Source organism: Merops nubicus, unplaced genomic scaffold (genome assembly GCF_000691845.1).
Source record: "Merops nubicus isolate BGI_N331 unplaced genomic scaffold, ASM69184v1 scaffold39260, whole genome shotgun sequence".
Lineage (NCBI taxonomy): Eukaryota > Metazoa > Chordata > Aves > Coraciiformes > Meropidae > Merops > Merops nubicus.
The window spans coordinates 14385-30599 of record NW_008582882.1 but is presented as its reverse complement, the minus strand read 5'-3'; the positions used below and the strand labels follow the sequence as shown (position 1 = coordinate 30599).

Sequence of the window (16215 nt, the reverse complement as noted above, 5' to 3'; positions counted from 1 at the left end):
TCAACAGTGAACTAGGGGACAATTACTTTAGAGAAAAGGGTATGATCACTTTACTAATGGATAGAGTAAAACAGTAGTAGTGTGTGTGCCATTAAGTGTATTACATAATTATAATTTCTTTCCTGTAAGCATGATAATAGTTACCTTCATTTAAATATATATTTTAACAGACATCAGTTTAAAAGCATGGTTTACATACATTAAAATACAGAGATTCATATAATTGCATTTGAAAGCCAAGATCACTCTGCTTTGAAAGACTGCAGTGCTATGAATAGAATGGTGCCATCTGATCTGATATCTGGTCTTAATTTGTTTCCTTAATTCTAAGGTAGAATTCCTCTAACTTTCAATTTTTCTGTACTAAATTTCAAGTAATGTGTCAGATTAATGTCTGATATTGTGCTTTGGTTTTTTTTGATCTCATGTTTGGAGAATTATTTATCTCAATTACATATACATCATAGAGAAAAATATTGCTAACTAGACTGTGATCGGAAAATTATTTCAATTTTGTACAGCAGAGGGCTACGTTTCATTTTGTAAATAGTTGTTTATTGACAGCACTGATTTATGAAGCATCTGAAAACATGATGAATGAGCATGAAAGTTTTAAATAATTTAGCAGCAAGCTTTGAGATGAAATTCAAGCAATTAAAGTGCCAGTAATTAGCACAAGCTGTTATGAGAAATGCCGCAACTGAAAGCAATGGATTTGGTTTATGTAAAGTTGGGGGGAGGGAGGATGTTGCTAGCTACTGTTAAAAATTGGCAGCATGTTGCTTTTCATTACATTTTTCCTTTTGTTTGGTTAAAAAAAAATAATATATCTATGAAGCTGTTCGTATGCTTCAGCAACTTATATTGTTATTTTGGAAAACCTCTGTGTATTCATGAAGACTGTTGGACATGTCAGTAATTGTTTTAACATATACTTAATTTAGTTCTCTGATTTTTTTTTTAATAGAAAGAAAGCTAGTAGGCTTAAGAAGTACTAACTGTGATCTGTCTCCTAATCTAAGCCTTACATCATTAAGACTTCAGGTGTATATTAAAATCATGTCAGATAAGCAGTTCTTTAGTGACATATAATTTGTTTTTATCTTAAAACCTGTTGCTCTTTCTACTAGGGAAAAGTGGCCCAGACAGCTTGCATGTCAGCCTGCCAGCATCTTTCAATGTCCCTAATGCAGATGCTACTGGACAGTGAATTAAAACATATAAGTATGGGAGCAATTCAGCAGTTTAATTTAGATGTGATACAGTGTGAATGTAAGTAGATGTTCCAGAATTCCTATCTATAATCTCTATCTGTCTTAACAGTGCAAAAAAGTTCTTTAATGTAAGCCAAATAGTGATCTTTTTCCATAATCTAATAAAGCTTTGTCTTTAAAATAAAAAATTATTACAGTGCAGCATCTTCTAAAAATACTTATGAGTACGTTAACATTTCTTGGAAATTTTTTACTGAAACTTTTTTCTTAAGCTCAAGTATCTAATTGAAACTTACATCTGTTGCTAATCCTAATGGGATCATAATTGCTATATGTGGTAAAAAGGCTGTAGTCCAGTACAAATTGCCCCAAACTACTACATAAATATTATGCTTTTATAGCTGAGAAAAGAAAGTCAAATGTCTGTGAAATTTTAATTTTGTCTTTTGAGTTTGTTTATTGTTATAAAAATTTTAAATGTGACGTTACATAGGCTTTCCTCCCTCCTAGAATTGCTACCTCCTTTCTTACTGTGCGGGATAATGGTACTCATTTAGTAAATACCAGATGTTATTTTTTTCTCACTGATCAAAATATGACATCAGAATTATTTTATAAAACTAGTTCAGTCCAGCACTGAAGGCAGGATTAATTTCCTCATGTTTTGCATGGAGCTCACTAGTGAGAGTGGGCGGTTAATCTGTATGAAGGAAGTTACTTCCATAACATCGTGTTATGAATAGATTTTAGATCTGGTTTTATAGTTGATGACAGAGGTACAGTGAAAAGACTTGCTAGCATATTTTTCAATGCATATTTTTAGGTGTTTATGCTCTGGTTTTTCAAAGTATCTTTCCTCTTATGTGTTTTTCAAAGTATCTTTCCTCTTATGTGTTTGAAGCATGGATCTCAATTATTTTGGTGACCACTGTAAAATGGGACAGTTCTGCCAGCCATATCCTGGGGTTTTTAGTTTGGACACATGAAAAAATTGATGACTACTCAATTAGCAGTCATCTATGGGAAACTGGAAATTTTATTTCAAGCAATTTGGTTAACATCACAAAGTTTTCTTGTGGGAGTTCAGGGACTGAGTTAAGGGGCATTTTTGACATTTTAACCATACACATGTATTTCCTTTTCCTGCCTTATTTGTTACATTCCAGCTAAATTGTAACAGGTACCTTTCTGACAGTCCTTCATCATACAGCCTTAAGGCTTTTCAGTGTGTGGAGTGAATGGAAAGGATTATCACGGTCCAATTGAAAAATATTTGTGATTGTGACATTAAAGTTTGTCTTATGATTTTACAGGTTGGCCAGACAGATGATGATTTGACTCTTTTTTTACTTCTAGTATGCCTGATGTTACAAATTTTGTAGTGTTCTTTTCAGGTTGGTGAGTAGAGGGGGGTGTGTACGCACATTTGTGTAGTTTCCTAGACCTAAAAAAGATCCCTGTTGCAAAAAATCAGAAAATCTATAGTATAGTACTGACACCATAATCATTCATCTAGACAAACTGCGTTAGTGCACCCACGAAACAATCAGCTGCCTTCTGAACAAATAGTGTAACAGTGAAGAAAGCTTGCCCACTGCTGTGTTATTCTCTATCTAATATTTAAAATATCATCTGTGAACAGTGCAATGCTTCAGTACTTTGTATAGATAAACCAATTCACAGGGAATAAAATACATGCCTTGCTGGTGATTTTCACAGTATAAACAGTAAGTTCACACACAGCAAAGTGATGAGAAGTCCCGAGTCTGGCTGTCCTCTGGTCTCTGGGTTGCTTTAAGGCTTTTTTCTTCTTGGCTTTTCCCCAGTTATGTACCATCCTAATTTCTGTTGCCATTCTTTCTACCGTCTTTGGTTGCTCCACAGTGGAAACTTCAACCAGTGAAGAGATCTTAGTAGAGTTTTATTTAATCTAAATAAATAATTTCATTATTTTAAGGTTATGATACAGCCTTAAGCTAACACGTTTTCTTATTTGTAGCTGTTATACTGAGCACATGGCATGGACAGGACATGGGAAACTTTGGGCCAAAATGAGCAGGTTTCAGAAAGCTAGTAACTTACAGACTGAAAAATGCATTCTTTCCACCATTGCATAGCTTGTAGTGTGGGCTATACAGATGCAAACAGAACAAACTTTAATTCTTCTTTTTTGCAAAGCTTATGAAATACATTCGAAAAAAAAATGGTTTTGCACAGAAACTCTTCAAGTAGTTTAAATATAATTATAGAAGCTTGTCACAATAATATGTTGCAACAAGTGACATCTTACAATCTGTGGAAAAAGGGATTGACACAAGATTTTGTTGAGGCTGCTTTACTGTTGTGGTTTCATTCATAAGGTCTATCACAGGCACATTCCAGACCTCACTGTGATGCCTGTGATTTATGTTCTTGCTCATTACCCTCCCCCAGCTTTATTCTTTGACACTCTGGGATTAATGGATATGACAGTGACATTTCAATTAGTGCTTAGGGGGTGCAAATAATTCAGAACTGTTGGGTATTTTCCTACTGCATTGTATACATGGGTTTGACATTTTATTGGTAGGCACAGTAAAGTGTATTGAGAGTGAAGTATTTAAGTATATTTCCATCTCTCTACATAGTTTATAACTTGAAGCAATGTTTTATCTCTGTGTTTTACACCATTCTTTCTCAGTAGTGATCTTCCACTAGAATGATTTGGATTCTTACAACAATATTCAGGAAACCGGAACGTACTAAATCCCACTGAATAAAGCCCATAGAATATTCTTTTGCTGGGATTTGGCATTTCAGTGTCCTGAAGACAGAAATGGGTTGAGGAGGGGAGGGAGTTACTATTTTTTGAAAATGAAATTAAAATGTGGGTTGCTGTGTCTCACTTCATGAGAAACAAGGTGTGCATAACAGAGAACGAGCTTTTCAGACACCATCCACATCTAAATACCTTATATAAACTTTTTATTAAGGAATTAGAACTTGTCAGAAATTCTAATTGCTGGAAGAGTTAAATGTATTTTCTGTAATTTATGTGTTTTAACATAGCTAAGTTGTGAGACAGGATTATTTGGCAGAAGGAGATATGGTTGATTTGGCATCCTTCTTCAGCCATACATGAATCTGTGCAGCAATGGGTCCTGCCTGTACATGAGCATGGGTTAGGAGAGAATTAGTGCAGAGCAGGATGCAGTACACCTTCCTAACCAGCCCGGGCTAGGGCTTCCTGCCAGTCCCTCCTTTTTCACCCACTGTGTGGAGAGCTACAGTGTCCAAGAGAAAGAGGTATCTTGACCCAAGTACTCCCTGTGGAGTATACATGAAGGTGATCTCCAGGTAGGCATGCCAGAAGCCAAGGAATCCAAATTCCTGTTTTTCCTTCTACTCTGGAAGCCACTCGCTTTACCTGCCTCCTCTCCCATCTGGGAAGTCAGGTTAACTTAACTCACGTGAGACCATCCTTCATCTTCCAGTCACATATGGCAGCACAGGAGTGAGAGGAAGCAGTGAGATGTGGCTGGGGCTGGGGGCAGGGCTGGGGGCTGCTGCCCGGGCAGCTGGCAGCTCCCTCAGCGAGGCTTCCCTTCAGGAGTGTTTGAACAGCTGGAGCATCCAACAGGGTTGCAAAGTGGCAGAGAGTTGCTGAGATAGTCGCCTGATTCTCCGCTGTTTCTTTAAAAATACATTTGTAGCTTTGCTGTCCTGCCTGTGAGTCAATGCTATGAGGCTGAAGTAAAGCTGTCCTAATTTGGCTTTTGATCCAGCATCTGGGTTCTGATTTTTCATTTCTGCCATTGAGCAGCAAAACTATAAGGAATTAGGTACTGAATTCCCAGACCAACAGAGAGGCACAACTAGATGATGGTTGGAAGGTGGGGTTTTGAGACAGTAAAATTAAGAGACCTCTTAATAAATCTAGAAGGGCATAGAAATTCAGTACAATTTGTGGTTAAAGATGTAAAAGATGCTTAAATTCCATTTTAGCAGGCATGGCCTTTTCCTTAAGACATTCATTAATACACCTATACACCAATTCATATATATCCTGCATACAACACGTAATTAAAAGATCAAAGCAAAGTATTCAAAAGAAAATGGACTGTAGTCATCTTTACAATATTTAAGGCTATCATTTCATGTATGCGTTACCTCCCGGCCTGTTTTTGTATTAGTACATACTTTTTTTTCCTGCCTCCTGTAAATTCCCAAACTGACCGTTCTAGGAAGCACGTCAAGCTTGTCCATCATGCGGACACACATTGCGCCAAAGATTCTGTTCTATGTACACAGAAAAGATCTACAGAGATGAGCAAAGTGCAGGGAAAGAAGATGTTAACAAAAACCTTGTGAAAACCAGATTCATGTAATGTGCATTCTCAGCCCATTTTCCCTGAAAATATTGAAGTTTGTGATTCAAACTGCCAAGCAACCAGTTGTTTGTGACAACTGGTGATCTTTGCATTTCATTCTTATATGTTATAAAGTTCTTGAATGCTCTCATGCACACTAAAGCAAGCAACCAACCAGCCCCCTGCCCCTCCAAATCCTCTTTAAGCCCAGAATGAATGTAGGGGGTGAATATTTTAAACAATGTATATATGACCATGTTTCATTACTACCTAAAAAAGGACCCTTAGGACAAAGACATTAAGAATGTTAATCTTGTTCTTACAATATCTTCCTAAACTGCTGTGCAGCAGAAAATATTTAATTAGTTTTGTAAAATTGTTAGCAAAACTTAAAAGCCCTGAGCTGAGGCAGAGGGGGAACTGTCTGACTGTTACCATAAGTAGATTATCTTTTTGCCCTTTGAACTCATGAAACTGTAATAATGAAACAAATTCTACTGTAGTCACCTGTCAGAAATAACCCAAATGTAAGAATAAATGTTTGTGCTATAACAACTGTCTCTGGCAGTTTACATGCATTCATAATGTAAAATTGTAGTTAAAGAGGACAAAGCTTAAGATTTGGTACCTTATGTGCTTCTTGTTCTATAGCTGCAATGATAGTAGGTACTTTATAGAGAAACTAAATCGTACTGCATTATTTAATGCATTAGGATAAATTCCAAACTATGTTAGCGTCATGAGCTGCAGAAAGGATGCAACTATTTGCCCCGTGGCAAGTATTGCCCTGTAGGAAGTTACCCACCAAAATATAAAGTGCTAATAGCTAACTGAAAGGTTTTGTTGCAGGTCACACTTCTCAGTAACACTCACTTCTCAGGTCTGTAGCCATTCCTGTGCCATCGAGCTTCCTTTGCCCAGTGCTGCTGTTGTGGAGTGGCTGGAGGAGGCAGACAATCTAAAATTCAGACTTGAATGAGCATTTGCCAGTTGTTACCAATACCTGTCTGTGACATTAAAGTGTTCTCCCTAGGGTGTTCGACTGCTATTTTTTATTTCTTTAGTTGATGAACAATCAAGTCATACTCCAGTTTAATTCATTCTTCTATTACGTGACTGTTCATAAAAATTTTTGCACTGGTGTAATACAAGTAATAAATTCTGCCTTTACTGGTGAAGCTGCTACTCTTGGTACTATATTTATCTGTTACTAAGCTATTCTTAGATATTTTGAGATGGGTTTAGTTGCTTCTTGTACCACTTAAGAATTTTTACTCTTTGCATTTACAATTGCATTCCATATAATAATTTTTACAGAATAGTCTATCTGAATTAATTAATCTGCTTTAAGTTGAAACTATACATTCAGAAGTAAATGACTGAACCTGTTATTTAACAATCATGTTAGCTCAGACACCAATGTCTTTCTGGATGTTGCTTTCATGTGATAATCCAAGTTTTTCAACTAGCCATTAAAAAAAAATCTATTAAGGATTTCACATTACTTTCACATGTTAGTAGGAGCCCGTGTGGCACAGTAGAGGAGATCAGTGTATATGGAAATTTTTTTCATATGGATGTTCTCTTTCCTCTACCATTGAATGACCTGTTTCTCAAAGCTGGAAAAAAATGTTACCTTTCACTGCCTTAGATAATACCTCTCTAAAACTATTACAGTAATACCTACTTTGTTTTTCTTAAGAGCTCTAACTGAAGAGTGCAAGAAAAATTCTCTTTTGAAGTAAGATGAGTAAGAGCTTTTGAAGCTCTTTTGAAGTAAGATTTCTAACTTGAGTGGGGATGTGAGGCAGGGAGTGTTCCTGCAAGTGTCTTTGTTACTCATATATGACTGGGATAAGAACAACAAAATGTATATTTACATTTGATGGTTATTGATTATTTCCTAATTTAAACGAATGGGAGACTTTTTTCATTACCATAAGTATTACAGTTTGGGGTTTTTTTTGTATTTTCAATATAGTTTTGCCTTCCAATTTTACTAGTCTGTTTTTGGGTTCAAAAAGAGCAGAAGTTTGTTATTCATAAGCTGGCTAAAGGGCATGAACAGGGATTTCAGGTCTGCACTGACTGTGGCATGTAGAGCTTTCCACCTGTCACGTGCACATTAAAACTTAACTCCCACCTTAGTGTCTGTCTCTTATTGCTGTTTGGCTAGAGATGGGAATTTCATAGCGTGGAGGCTGTAACAAAAGCAGATGTTTGAAAATAAGTTGACAGCCATAGAATTAGTATTATTTCAAAATTCTTCAGTAATCATTCACCTCAGACCAAAAAAAGATGTTGACTTCTGTGGTTGTAGCATTGCTACTGGGCTAGAATTTTAAACCAAATTCCTAATAATACTCCTAGAGGTATTGTTCTTTGGGAATACTGGAAAAATGATGGGAAAGTTGTTTGTTGGTTTGTTTGGTTTTAATCACTGTGAGTTATTACTTTATTTCTATCAAACTAGTTTCATTTTAATACTACCTAGCATTCATATTGCATAGAGCTTAATTTTTCTGTTAGATTAAAAAAACAAAAAACAAACAACAACAACAAAACACTACATCCATAATATTTTTAACCTTTCTTTGCAGTGTTTGCTAGTTCTGAGCCTGTGCCAGGATTCCAGGGAGACACCCTGCAGTTAGCTTTCATCGACCTCAGACAAGTAAGACACTAGTTGTTGTTTTTTATCCTACTAATTTCCCCTTTTGACAAATGCTGAAGTTATTAAATTCAAGAACCTTTCATGGTTTTGCATTCCCGTGTAATTAGGTTTGAAAAGCAGTTATTTGAAGTGTTATTAGTGGCACTACTCCTTGTAATTTCGCATAAAAGTGTTTCTCCGATGTGTTGTTAGGGGGCACTGTCTGCTGGTGGTACTGTTACATGGATATAAGATTGAATTTTGATCCTGACAATTTTGCAAAGGTCCTGTGATGCCTTTTTTGCAAGAGTGTACATGTTATCCTGGTGTGTGCTGGCCTAATGCCATTCTGAGCAATTACTCCTGTCTACAAATATACTCCCTGGAGAGCAGAATTGGACATGGTATTATTTAGTATTTCCTTTCCTTAATTTGTTACATAGAATTCTTTTAAATTGTTAGAAAGCAGCTTTATTCCAAGTGTCTCATGTTTATCCTATATCAAATTTAGTTTTAAATGTCTTCGTATTGGAAGCACTTTTCCACAGTACTTGCCAAAAGAAAGATTTTTTTTCCAGACTAGAATCTACTTATCTTCATTTCACATAGTTATTTCTATTCCCTGCTCTCTGTAATTTCTCACACTATACCCACCCATAGCAATTAATTTTCAAAAACTTTACATACCTGAAGTAAGCTTTTTAAAAGGATTTATTTCATAAAATTGCAAATATATGTGTCATTCAAATAGTGAAATGAATCATTAACTGCACATGGAGGGTCTTTAGCTTTCTGCAGATGTTGGTGGTATTTTTCAGCACCATTATGAGCCTGTCAAAGTCATCAGAAAAGAAGAGAAATGTAGAAAGAATTCCATACCAAATTATCTATGTAGTAAGAATATTTTTGCTTTTAATAGTTTAGCAGGCTTTTCACAGCAAGATGATGAAAAGGTATTTCAGAAGGAAAAATTCCTGAGGCAGAAGTGTTCCGGTATCTCCTAATTGTTAGAAAGGACTTCATTAAAGTATCTTTTTAAATGAAAAAGTTGAAAGGTAGAGTTCTTGGTTACATCCTCAGAGTAATATAACAATGAACAATATCTACAATGGGATAAGTGTGGACTACGTGAGGAGGATATAGAATCATGGCCATATGATTTTTTCATGTGCTACTTGCACATTAGAAGTTCCAGAATTCAGTGTGTGAAGATGTACTCTGCCAGATTTCAACTACCACAAGTCTTGCCTTGACTAGCAGCCTCCTCTCTTGGATTCTTTTTCATGCTCCTTTTATTATCACTGTTAGAAGTGACTAAACGTCTTCCAATTTGTACTAAGTCAGTTTAGTTGAAGGGGAGGGATGCTGAGATATTTTAGCACCATTTCTGTCATCCACCAAAGTGGTATAAATCCTTGCAGCGCCTATGTTTGTTTCAAGGGGAAACATGATTTCCAGCTGGGCAGGAGGGCAGGGTGTGTTCATACTTGCTACAGGAAATACATAGTATTTTTGCATGTTTTAAGCACCAGCTGTCCAGTCTATTACATAAATAGGGATTATGATGCTTATGATAGCTCTTAGTTTATGTTAGCAACTTACATTTAGAATTCTCTTGATGCAAGTAATGCTTTATAGAGGGTGCTCTGTATGCCATGGGAATCCAATCCATTTCAGATACTTTATAAACACCAAAAGTCTGGGCAGCTCTCTTCACTGGGTTGCAGTTGGAGCTTGTAGATGTAGAATAGCCTGTTGGTTTTGTTTTGGGTTTTATGATATTTTTGTGTGCCTCACCAAAAGGTATTGCAAATGCACTTTAAACACATTTACCAAATAGTAAGGATTTGCAGTGTTTTCTCTCTCTTCCTTATTGGTGATCCATTTCTATCTTAATAGGGTGGGTGACAGTTCTTTTCAAGAATACTTAGAAAGGCAACAGAGCCTTTTTCAGAAAGTTCTTATGAAAGGTCATGCTTCTGTTTTTTAGTTTGAATTTGATACTTCTTCATGAATTGCAGGATATGAAAGATAAGGAAGTAGGTCCAGTGGTCAGGTTTTACCTGCCCACCCGGACTGTGCCCCGAGGTCAAACTCCTGATATTGGCTGTTTGGTACAGAGGAGCTGATGACAGGTAGAGGCTGATACAAGGGGGAAAGCTTGAACCGTATCAAAGCTAAAAGGCAGGAGATTTGGGACTCAGTGAGAGACTGTAGCGAAAAGATGGATCAGCAGGATTGCCCTCTTCTTAAAAAGCAGCTGACCTGCAAGGGAAAAGACTTTATCGTCCTGCCAATCACATGGTTGCTAATGGAAGCCAGTTATCTCAACAACAGCTTACTCTCTCTCCGATGTGCTAGGGCAATGTGTAAGATTAAGGATCACTGGGCAGTAGAATGTTGCAGCACATTTTACTAAAGAAGTATAGTCACCTACAAGGAGGCAGCTTGGAAGACAGAAGGGGAAGAGCTACATTTGGACGATTACCACAAGGGGAGGAACAGCTTTGAAAAGAATTACCATTAGGTTTGTTTTTATTTTTGTCCTAGCAGTTCCTGATCCTCTGTCTTTCCCTGAAGACAATGTACAGAGAGCATGTTGTCTCCAGCAAGCCCACTTCTTTCCTTCTTTCTACAGACATAGAAGTGCAAACAGAAAGAAAAACAGCTGGCCTGAGAAAGAGTCGCTTCTAAGAAGAGAACAGTATTTAGTAGCAGGAAGCTCTAAGAGGCCCAGAGTGACACACTTACCGATGTCTGCTCTAATAAGCCACTTCTTTCTCCTTGTATTATCCCCTCTTAATGTTTTTGTTATACTCAACATGCTTCTTCAAGATCTTGGTAATCTACAGAAACCCTAGTCAGTAAAGATTTTTATGCTATTCCCAGAACCATAGCCTGGGAACATTTTACAGAGGTGGTGTGGCTGGCTGATCATACATAGTGCATTAATAGAGAATCACGTGGCCATGATCATCTAGAAACTTGCAGCTCTAGCTAGTTTAGCAGCTTCTAAAGCAGCAAGCAGCTGCTAAGAGAATTGGGCTAGATTCATGGTTCTGTACTGCTGCAGTAATTGTGTTGTGCCTCAATGCCACTTGTCATTGCCCAAGGTCATACCTATGTGCACCCTTTCACCTCACTTACTTAAAGCCACTGAGGTGAAAGCCAGCTCAGCAAGGCAATTATCAAATTGGCATGTGCTGCTTTAAAGAGCTTAGTCTCTGCCATTTTGTGAAGATGACCCAGCTCTCCTGCAACCTGCATTATTCTCTGAAGATAATTTGCTACTGTCTTTACAGGGAGTCTTGAGTAAAGAGTGCAGTGGCCCAAAGTGAGGTGAAGTGAACTTTGGGGATTTTGCTACCAATTTACATCCTAGGTCAATTGGAATTAACCTTCAAAAGTAAACAGTCTTAGTTCGTCCTACGTGAATTAGGCTCTGAGGAAGCTCAGTCTCCGATGTGAATTAGTTTTGTCCTGGTTATGATCAGTTCTTTAGTGTATAGAGACTAGGGTTACAGTTCTGGAATGCGAGGCACTTTCTTGGATGTCCTGGACACTTAAATACTATGAGGAAAGGGCCTGAGTCTTACAATTTGTGCATTCTTCTTTGGAGAGGCAGTGTAGTGTGTAGCAGATAGGAATGATAATGTTGTGGTATCCTGAGAGGTCATCAGTTGCTGTCCTAGAGTGAATTTCCTGATCCTTAACCAACGAGGTGGTTACAAATGCATATTCTTGACATCTCATCATTGTCTGCAGAGTTATAACCTAAGCTGCAAATGTAGCTTGACTTTTTTTTTCACTTTTGACTTCACAAGTTGTTTCTAATGTTTCTGCTTCAAGCACTACTTCAGTTTCAAACAGGCCTTCTTCCTCTACTACTTCATCTTAGACAAGTACTTGGCTAGCTATGATTGTGGAATTTACTTATTTTGCCAGGAGTGGGAAGAGCTGTGTCTCACCTGTGTTCTTTTGGCACTTAAGTACGTGTTGTTAATATCCTCCAGTTGCTCTCGGTGCTGGCGCTGCAGCAGGGGCAGCCGCCTCGGGCGAACGTAATCCTGTGCAGAGCTAAGCAACCACCGCAGCAGGATCTCCACCCACGTGGTAATAGAGAGTTTACAGTGTGAGAATGGTGTCTCCCTGTCTGGGAGACCAAAAGCTGTGAACAATAGGGTCCTTGCATTTTGTGTAGGTACGGGAGAAAATTCTCAAAGATTTTCAGCTATTTCTGTTAACATTTTGCTAATGTTAAACTAGACATGAAGTCGTAATGCAATCAGTGTGATTAATATACAGAATAATGTACCATGAAAACCTTAGAAGATACATTTTTGTCAGATTTGCTTATGATGTGTGTGGATAAGCGATTCTATTAGCTCAAGTTATTGGCACTACACAATACATACTCCTTCTAAAACCTGATACCTGATATTTAAAAGTATAATACCTTTTCTTCCAGTTCCAAAACATAATGGAATTTACCTTGATAGTTTTCTTGACTTTCTTGTCCATTTAGTTTGTAATGCATTTTCTGGTGTGTTGTTGGTGAGAAATATTGCTGACTTTATGAACTGTAGTGTTACATGCAACAGAAGTTTATTTGAAGGAGAAGATTCTTACTTGTACTGAATATAGTCCTCCTCTTTTTTATTTGCTTCTCATTCATCACAGGGAGATGATACTGCCCTTTCTGATAAACTTAGAAGTAACTCATTGTAGGTATGAACTGTGTAACAGATCATTGGGCTTTAATCCCAGCCACAGGATTGCCTGCCACTGAAGGCAGGCCAACAGCTTAGTTTTACCCACTGTTTTGTTTACAGTGTTTAATTTGAATTCATTTCCTGTGGTAGTAACTGCATTTCAGCTCTGCCTTGTCTCTTATTCCCCCAATGTCCAACATGCCGAAGCTGTCACCATCTGTGTTCCCTGTGGAGAATGCTCTTGAGCCCTTCAGTAGACCTCTGAAAATAAGTTACAGCCTGTTGCCAAACCTGTCCACTATGACTCTTAGAATTTGAGGGCTCTAAAGCTGTGCTGTGAGTTCCTTCATGGGCTGTGAGCCCACACAGTGTCTAGACTTTGACATTAGTAGGGTAGACTTACCCCCAGACTTTACTCCAGAAAGAGTCTTGACCTGAAAAAACATCAGGATTTTCCAAGAGGGAGAAATCCCTAACGGCATGTTTAGGAGTAAGTCTTTTAAAACTTCAGGGCTTACAGATAAAAGTAAGTGTCTCTTTCACAATGCAACGGTTTGAATTTTTAATTGCAAGTAGTACAGAATATTTAATCTTTCACTTCCTGAGGGAAATGGTTGTGGAGACTTTCATCTTCACAGAGGCTCTTTCAGAATGCTTACTGATCCCTTTCCCCCCACTATGCACTCCCCAGCTTCTCTGAACAAGCAGAGGAGCATGTTACCTCTGTAACATGAAGCCCAGCCTCAGGGTGCTGTGTAATGGGATTTGTGCTTCTCTAGTTTTCAGTACAACGCTGCTTATTCAGCTAAAGAAAGGAGCTCAGATTTCAGGCAGCAAAGAAACAAGAGTTGCACCTCTGGATTTCAGATGGCAGATCCTCACTTTTCTGGGGGAGGAAGGCAACGCTCCTGCTGGCCTTCCTTTTCTCTATAAATGGACTCAACACTAAAGCAGGAGGGCTTGATGCTGTGAGGAGAACAGACACACTTCAAGGCTTAGTATCTCCTGCGTTTGCATCATACAGGGGCAGCATGCATATGCATCCCTGTGTTCAAAAGGACACAGTTATTTCGGTATGACACATGCTAATTCTGTGTTAGCTGGCTTGCAGGGGACACACAGTGTCTTTTCAGGGTACTATATTCTTACAACTTAAATGGGAATTGTTCACACAAACATGACAATTTGTTTGTAAGCACTTATATTCTCCAGTTGAATCTCTTACTTTGGATTTCTCCTTTTCAACTAGATTCTGTGAAGCCTATAGTAATCACGGTAGACTCAGAACAGAAGTTGTATGTTATGTTGTGAGAAAGATCTCAATCAGTGCTCTGTACACAGAAACAAGCCAGCTCATTACTGAGGTGGGTTTTATACCTGCCAGCTGGTAAAAATTAGGAAGCTCTGGAAACAAATGCACAGAAATACACAGCAGGGGGTCGAAAACAAGCATGGCTTTGGATACACTATCTTGATAAGAATTTACAGGATCAGCAGGATGGCAAGTCAGTAATTTCCTGGCAGTAGATATTCCTGCCTTCTTACTGCAAGGAACTAAAAGGACACTTGCCAGGTATTACGTGTATGTGTGTTCTTTGGGACATTAAATCATTCATCAACTTCAGTGCAAAATATTGTATCCATTCAACATCTGAATGCCCCTTTTTTAGCAGAGAAGTGTGAATAACATGCTGATAGTGTACTAACTTTTCACTTACTGACAACGAGGGGGAATACCTGAAAACAGGTTTGAGACAACTGGTGTGCAAATGCTATTACTTGACTGACTGTAGTCCCATAAATACCTTACTTAACTGAAATGATACACATATCACCATTTAGGTGCAAGATACACTACTATGGCAAAACCTGTACCAGTTTCTCCAGAGGAGAGCATAACAGACTGTGCACAAAGACTATGTGGTGAAAGGTATAATGCTTAAACTGAATGTCGTCTCATAATTGACAGTAGAGAATGATGTAGGTGCCTAAACCATGGAAGTTATCAAAAATAAGAAAATAATTTTCCTGTGGTTTCTTTAAGCTAGTTCATTTAAGAGATACAGTTCTCTTAGTTCTTCACTTACCAAACCAGACAGATACAACAATTAGATGAACTGACAAGAAATCTGTACTATGAATGTAGAAAATGACAGAACTCATGAAAGCACTGGCTCAGTTTGACTTAGCTACCTGCAGATAACAGCCTTTGCATAAGAACATAAGACTTAGTTGAACAGGAAGAGGAGGGTTGGTTTTTTTGGTTGTTAGGTGAGTTTATAATTTTTGGAACTGGGACAGAAAATGGCATTTGTTGATCTCATTTGTCATATGGCATTTGTTGATCTCATTTGTCATAGGTGGTCAACACTTGACTTCTTAGACCAGTACAGGGGAGTCCTGGCTTCTAAATACTACCATCATAGAAATTACTAAAAGTTTCACTGGAGAGGTTGATCGAAACAGATATTACCAAAAAAAAAAAAAAAAACAAAACCCAAAAAAAACCCCAAGGTAGGCAAAAGATGCTGTCAGGACTGTTCAGATGGACATATCCGAGTCCTGATCTGAATACTACCAACTGTCACATTTAATCAGCTTTCAACTCTTCTTCTAAGGCATCAGTACTTTCACAAGACAAGGTATAGAAATAGTTAATTAATTCAAAACCTACAGAACTGTTGTTACAATGAAAATTTCCTATCTTCAGAAAACCTTTTTATTCAAGAAAGGTTATGGCATAGTTACAGCGGAAATTCCTGTAACATCATGACCTAAATAGCAGTAAAATTGTATTCTTGGTAGTTGAAGTTCATATCCCAATTAAATCTTGTCCATAATGCCAGAACCCAAAGGATTCAATTTTCTTGGGCAAGATGCTAAATTTCTTCTATAACTGGCACCATGCATGTCTGGGAAACTATCTATGAAGTAGTCATTTCCAAGGCCGTTTTAAGAGAAAGCACCAAGTTTTATCTCAAGGTTTTTATTCTTTTGCAGAAGGACTTGTTGAAAAGTTTCAGGAGGTTCACTTTCAAATAATTTCTCAATTAAACAGTCAGAAGAAATTGATCCATGTGCCTATTATATTTGTAAACTCCTACTTACCTTTTCTTTGGGTCAGATAGACATCCCATTCAGTGGAAGTTCAGAATGAAGTTTCTTCATTTGCTTCTGCTAGCAGTTCTACTCCCTATCTGATCCTCACTTTTATCTTTGTCATATAAGAAACTATGTTAATGCAAGGAAGGAAGATTTGGGTGCATGACTTTCCTGAAGTTTGTGAA

At 37.7% G+C, this 16215-nt stretch overlaps 1 protein-coding gene across 1 annotated transcript in view; it reads left to right on the top strand.

The window, feature by feature from the left end:
* The window catches only part of EXOC6 (exocyst complex component 6), a gene marked incomplete at its 3' end in the record, with an annotated part of 49066 nt that extends 36737 nt beyond the window's left edge, over positions 1-12329 (top strand). The window contains exons 19-22 of the mRNA XM_008938955.1: positions 1131-1272; positions 8164-8237; positions 10238-10330; positions 12230-12329. Of these exons, the coding sequence (XP_008937203.1) occupies positions 1131-1272; positions 8164-8237; positions 10238-10330; positions 12230-12329 (409 nt within the window). The remainder of the gene's footprint in view (positions 1-1130; positions 1273-8163; positions 8238-10237; positions 10331-12229) is intronic.
* Positions 12330-16215: the final 3886 nt, after the last annotated feature.